Source organism: Urocitellus parryii, chromosome 3 (assembly GCF_045843805.1).
Source record: "Urocitellus parryii isolate mUroPar1 chromosome 3, mUroPar1.hap1, whole genome shotgun sequence".
NCBI lineage: Eukaryota > Metazoa > Chordata > Mammalia > Rodentia > Sciuridae > Urocitellus > Urocitellus parryii.
The window spans coordinates 208,480,275-208,487,242 of NC_135533.1; the positions used below are offsets into that span (position 1 = coordinate 208,480,275).

The 6,968-nt window shown below is 40.0% G+C and overlaps 1 protein-coding gene across 1 annotated transcript; it reads left to right on the forward strand.

Annotated features, from left to right (window-relative positions):
* Window positions 1–245: 245 nt before the first annotated feature.
* Window positions 246–4,082, forward strand: LOC144253867 (putative olfactory receptor 7A2). Its single transcript, XM_077796526.1, has 2 exons — window positions 246–1,158; window positions 4,030–4,082. Exons 1-2 carry the CDS (start codon window positions 246–248, stop codon window positions 4,080–4,082), a joined length of 966 nt encoding a protein of 321 aa, XP_077652652.1.
* The last annotated feature ends 2,886 nt before the right edge of the window (window positions 4,083–6,968 follow it).

A 6,968-nucleotide genomic window follows, 5' to 3' on the forward strand; every position in this document is an offset into this window, starting at 1 on the left:
AGAGCCACACATGTCCTATAGAAGATAATTTCATTATTTCCCTTGGCTTTTTTTCTTTTTTGAGGTATATGGATGGTATCCAGGGCATTGTCTATGTTAAGCAGCCACTCCAGCATGAGCTACACACCATCACTAAAATTAATTTTTATAGCAAAATATGTATTGTTTCATTTCAATGTTGTAAGTATTGCCTGTCTGTAAAAATTAGTTATGCTCTTTTTCTCATTTCTGTTAGTGACATGCATATGGAACCAGGGAATGGTACTCAACGTTTAGAATTCCTTCTGTTGGGATTTGCAGAGAACCAAGAACTGCAGCCCCTCCTCTTTGGCCTTTTCCTCTCCATGTACCTGGTCACTGTGCTGGGGAATCTGCTCATCATTCTGGCCACCATCTCAGACTCCCACCTGCACACACCCATGTACTTCTTCCTCTCCAACCTGTCCTTTGTGGACGTCTGCTTCACCTCCACCACCATCCCCAAGATGCTGGTGAACATCCAGACACAGAGCAAGGCCATTTCCTATGCAGGATGCATCACCCAGATTCACTTTTTTGTACTCTTTGGTGGGTTGGATGACTTCCTTTTGAGTGTGATGGCCTACGACCGGTTTGTGGCCATCTGTCACCCCCTCCACTACATGGTCATCATGAACCAAAGGCTCTGTGGATTGCTACTTCTGGTGTCCTGGGTTGTGAGTGTCTCATATGCACTGCTACAAAGCTTAATGGTATTGCGGCTGTCCTTCTGCACAGACTTGGAAATCCCACACTTTTTCTGTGACCTTAACCAGGTGGTTCACTGTGCCTGCTCTGACACCTTTCTCAATGAGCTGGTGATATATTGTGCTGCTCTCTTTCTGGCTGTTGGACCCCTCACTGGCATCCTTTACTCTTACTGCAAGATAGTATCTTCCATCCGTGCAATCTCATCAACTCAGGGCAAGTACAAAGCCTTCTCCACCTGTGTGTCTCACCTCTCTGTGGTCTCCTTATTTTATGGCACAAGCCTAGGTGTGTACCTCAGTTCTGCTGTGACTCAGAACTCAAACTCCATTGCAACAGCTTCAGTGATGTATACTGTGGTCACCCCCATGCTGAACCCCTTCATATACAGTCTGAGGAACAAGGACATCCAGAGTGCTCTGAGAACACTCTGTGGCACAGGAAGATAAAAGTGTTAATTGTGCTGAAACTGAATAAGTGCCCATGATTGCAGGGCTTAGAGCCTCAGAAGCAGAATCCGGGATTCTTCACTGGAAGGTGGAAGCAGGACTTGGTCCTTGTACGTTAAAGCAGAGTTTCCATTTCTTTGATTTCAACTTTGACATACAATCCCACTACACCATTCACTTTATTGTACACTGTGATCAATATGAATCCAACCCTTTCCCTTGTCATTTTCCAGCTTTCTCCAAATTATTCCCACTTTGGATGAGTAATACTTGAAAATTCTCATTTATCCCATAATATATGTTTTTAGAAATAATCTCAAATGACAAATGTCAAGCTAAGGAATTGTTCATTTTGCTTAAAATGTGCATAATTAGTATTCACATGTGAGAAAATGCATAGAACAACTAAAGCAAATTTTCATAATTTTATTGTGGAAGTAAATCTAAGAAAAAAAAACTTTGATACCATGGATTGAACCCTAGGCTGTTTAACCACTGAGATATAGGCACAGACCTTTCTGTTTTTTCTTTGAGACAGTGTCTTGATATGTTGCTTAAGGCCTTACTACATTGCTGAGGATGGCTTTGATATGTGATCCCCCTGCCTCAGACTCCTGAGTCACTGGGATTGCAAGTGTGCACCTGGCCCAGATGAGAATAGATATTCAATTTTGTATTTTTTATTTTTTTCCTATATTATTTCCAAAACTACCATTTTGATTAAGGTAGCCTTTAACTTCTCAAGGTATTAGCAGGTCAATAAGTTTTGTTCACACTTTTGGATTGTGTTTCTATTTCAGTGAGGTGTCCACAGTGCCTAACATAGTCATGGGCAAAACAGGTCAATTACCCAGAGGTATCTACTGCAACATTTTTCCCAGGCACATATTTTTATGTGCTAGACAACATTTTTGAAATGCTAGGAATATATAAATGGTGAGCAGATTGATGGATCTGGGGGCCAGGCATGTGGCAGTGAGAAAGGTGGATGGGGATGTAACAGGGCAAAACTTGGGATCTTTGACTGCTGGGAACTATACTGTATGTTATTTTGATGAATGTAAATAATAGAAAATATTAAGGAGTTTCAATGTGATATTTCCACACATGCCCATGGTGTACACTCATCAAATATAACCATCCATTTTCCACTTTTCCAACCCAATGTATGGTAATCTCTATTCTATATTCAAGTTAGCATTTATTTTATTTTATTTTATTTTGCCTTTCTCATTTGAGAGAGACCATGAACTACTTTTCTTTTGGTATCTGCCTTATTCACTTAGCTCAATGTGCTCTGGTTCCATCCACATTGGCCTAAATGACAGGATTTCATCCTACATAAGGATAAATGATGTTCCATGTTGTATATATGCCACGTTTTCCCCTTTCACTCCTCTGGTGATGGGCAGGATTTACTCCCTATCTGTGTGAATGATGTGGTCAGATATGAGCAGGGTGCTTCTTCTTCTGTGTGTTCATTTCCTTGTTATCAGCACTGTAATCTGTCTGTGATATTTTGTTCAGTGGTACCAAGGTGGAAACTGACTAAAGGGCCTTTGGATTTCTCTCTGTCATTTTTTAACTACCACATGTTAATCCACAACTTTCTCCAAATGAAAAGTTCCATTAAGAATTATAAATCAAAGGGAAAGCAGAACAAGCCATTTGTAAATAGTGTAAAACTTGATGCATTTCTCCTTTCCTCCTGAACTCATGATTGCTGTTCACTTTCTCCCGTGGAATTGTAAGCTGTCATTGCTGTCCTGGTGCATCCTAGGCTTCAAATTACCCTCATGTGCTTTCTTCTAATGAGAGCTGGTAAATGAAAGAGAACACCATCTTGATGACAATGTGCTGTGGTTTTATGTCAACCCACACACAAAATATACAAAGACTGTGGTGAAGTCTGCTTTTCAGGTTCGTGTAAAACTGATGAATATTGAAATAAACAGATTTGGAACAAAAAGAAATGTTGGCATATGACATTTCATTGATCTTGATCTCTGATACAAAGAGATGAGAGTAGACATTACTGATGAATATTTCCTTTAGAATATGGCTTTTATTTAAGTAAACCTCTTCTACTGCCCCGCTTCTGCACAAACATAGAAACCCCACACTGTTCTGGACTTGCCAGAATCCTGAGTTCCCCTATTCATGCAACCTCATCAATAACATAACAGTGTACTTAGCTTCTATCATTCTAGAATTTTGACAGTCAGGAACCAGTTCAAAGCCTTTTCTGCAAGTGGGTCTAAACTATTGGTAATGCCCTTGCATTATGCACTGGTTATGCAAGTCAGCATTTTGTTACTCTAACACAACACCAGAGATAATTGATTTATAAGGAGAGAACATTTATTTTGGCTCACAATTTTCAAGATTCCAATTTGTTTTGGATTGGCCCCAAGGCTTGCCCTATTGCAATGAGCACATGACGAGGGGTGGCAGGCATGTGGCAGAGGAAAGCTGGTGACCTCATGGCCTGGAAGTGGAAGAGATAGAGGAAAAGATGGGGGTTCTAAAATCCCTTTCAAGGGCAATTCCCAAATGTACTAAGATTTCCCACAAGACATACCTCTTAGGATTTCTACCTCCTTCCAATAGCACCAAGCTGGGGACCAAGCTTTAACACAGGGCCTTTGGGTGACACTTAAGACTGAAACTGTAGCACTGGTCTTGATGTCTTCCTCAGTTCTGCAGGCACTTTGTTGTCTAATTGACCTTGATGTGGCCTTGGTGTCACCCACATGTTGAGCCCCTTTGTCTATAGTCGGAGGAACAGGGAGTTGGAGGTGTCAGATGGATGGTGCCTCAGTGAAGGCCATGGCAGGATTCTCCTGAGCAGCAGTGGGCACCACATCAAGGGCCCGAGAGCCTGTCCTCCTCCATCCAGCCCTTTGACGACTTCAGGTTTCACAGGTTTTAAAGCCACTCTTCCCTGAGGTCTCCCTTCAGGAGCTCCCTGTCTCCAGGACTATTTCTAAGGTTCCACATTGGATCAGCCTTTTAACTTTCACCAGGAAATCTCAGTTGTGTGAACATAACGGGGCACTTTCCCAGTTATCTACAATAAGGGATTGTCTTTAATTTTAACAAACCAAATATCATACCTTTAACAAGTGACCTCACAAGTGATGCTCAGGGGGCCATGTTACCCTGGAAACTCACTTGCAGAGATGTGTTCTGAGGTGATTCAGATGAGAACAACTCTGAAGATTTACTGCCTTTTTGTTGGATCCTCTTTCCTTCCCATCGTCCTCAACTTACTCAAGTTTTATACTCACACCCTTTGATATCCTAGAAATTCTGAACCCTATCTCATCTGTGCCTGCAACCATGATGTCTAGTGCAGTTCCTGGTAAGCAGTTTTTTCTGTGAATTTTAGATTAATAGAATGAAAATTAGGAGATGGTTGAGAAAGAAGAGAGAGTTTGAGCCTCAAAACTACACATGGACAGGTTAACTAAGAGGCGTTGAGGCAGAAAAAAACAAAAATCCAGACACATGGAGGTAGATCTTGATAATAAAAAAATAGAGGGAATGAAATTAGCCTTCAAAGACATAGCTGCACTTCCCAATGTTCCTTGGGCAGTCTTCACAGTAGTCAAATGTGGTATATTTATAACTGAGTGCTCTTCAGCCTTCAAGAAGAATGAAATCCTGCCATTTACAACAGAATAAAGGGGACAGGCCCTTGTGTCCCATGAAAGAAGCCAGACAGAATCAAACACTGCATGTGATCCTATGTGGAGGCCAAAGGAGCCTCAATCTATATATAGAATAGTGACAGTGGAGGCTGGGAAGGAGGCAGGAGGAAGAGGAGGAGGGGAGGCTGGATAACAGGTACAGGAGCACAGGTGAATAGAAAGACCCAGTTCTAGTGTTCCACAGTGATTGGGGATGGGTGGGGGCTGCAGTGCCCTGATCTTATCATGTGTTTTATGAATATCTGAAGAGAGGAACGCAGACCTGGAATCATAAGGTAATGATATGGGGAGGGAAAGTTCCCTTAAGCTTTTTTTGTTCAGCACACATGAGGTGCATGTGCTAAAAACATCACATTCACCCTATGGATATGTACAATCACTTGTCCATAAATATTAAATTAAGATTTTATAACTCCACTCAGCTTTTGCCACTTTGTTGGACCATCTGATACACATTGTCTCTGGAGTTTCTTGGTCACTTATCACCAGGGAGCAGGGCCTTATGGTCACCAGACAATGAACTTAAGGTCACAGAGGGCAGGCCATGGTCCCAGACCTCATGTTAAGATGGCTCTAGAGAAGCTTTACTAAAGTATAAATTAAGCTGAGAGGAGACAAGAGCTTCAGATACAGACTCCTGCTTCTGGGGTTCTCCCCAACAAAGAATCACTCTGTCTCTGGGTGTTGCAGATTTAGGACTACAGCAAACACCAAGGTAAGGTATTCAAAGTCCCCTTGATGATTTTAATGTAATTTTCATTAAACTTTCATGAAATTGAGTACATTTCAATGTTCCTAAGCCATTTGTATCTATTCTTTTAGGTCAATGACTCAGGCACATTCACAAATTTTTCTTGCATTTTAAAAACTGTAATTGTTTTGGAATAATTTGTATATGTCTATTTTGTTTTTTTATTTTATTTAATTTAAATTTAATTTATTTTGGGGTACAACTTATTGTTCGTATTTGAGGTTTGCAACCTGATGTTATAGGGTAAATATAGTGAAGCAAATATCCACAGTATTCAAATAAAATTTCTTCCTATTTTTAAAACATTTCTTTAAATTTATTTTTTAAAAATTTGGTCCAGTTTGTTGAACATGACAGTAGACTGCATTTTGATACATTATACATATATAGAGTATGACTTCTCATTCTTTGGATTTACATGATGTAGAGTAGTAACATAGGTAACATAGTAGCATAGGGTATTAATGTCTGATTTATTCTATTATCTCATCATTTTTGACATGCATTATTTAAAATATTTTATTTAATAATTACTTTCTTAATTTTAAAAATAGGTGATGACATTAATTCAATTAATGTATACAGTGTGTCATGATCGTGTCAGGATACTCAATTCTATTTTCTTAAACAATTTCAGAAAAACATATAATTAACATGTAATAATTGCATGTAGGTGTGAGTACAGTGTAATACTTTAATACTTGTGCACAGTAAGTATTGATAAAATGAAGATAATTAATGCTCTTAACGACCTCTGCTCTGGAGACTTTGAGCTCCTCTTTCCTAGTTATTCATAAAAAGGTATAAAACGTTACTATGAACAATTCCCCTCACGTGCTCAATTGAAGAAAGTGTACAATAAGGTTTAACTCTTTTATATTTAATTGTTATAAAATTGGCATCCTTGATCCTATGGAGAGAACTGGAGGTCACCATGTGAAGGGCAACAAGCCAGGCACAGAGAGACAAGTACGGCAGGACCTCACTTACATGTAGAAGGTACAGAAGTTGCTCTCACAGCAGCGCAGAGCAGAATGCTGGTTCCCAGAGGCTGGAAAGGGTAAGGGAGCAGGAGGAAAGAAGAAGGTTGGCCCCAGGATACTAAGTTGTCGTCAGGTAGGAGGAATTGGTTCTGCTGTTCTGTCGCAAAACTGGTTATGATAAGGTCCTGCATATTTCAAAAATGATGGAATCCAATATCCTTTGCAATTAGTGCTTTATAATTATACATAAAATTGGGATTAATCTTGCCATAATCATAAAACATGGAATACAATTGGCTCCAACTTAGCCCCAGTACCTCTCCTTCCCCTTCCCATTCCTTGCCCT

Coding starts and splice junctions, on each gene's coding strand:
- LOC144253867 (XM_077796526.1), top strand. CDS start 246: ATGGAACCAGGGAATGGTACTCAACGTTTAGAATTCCTTCTGTTGGGA. Junction 1,159..4,029: donor GAGTGCTCTGAGAACACTCT/GTGGCACAGGAA, acceptor CCTGAGCAGCAG/TGGGCACCACATCAAGGGCC.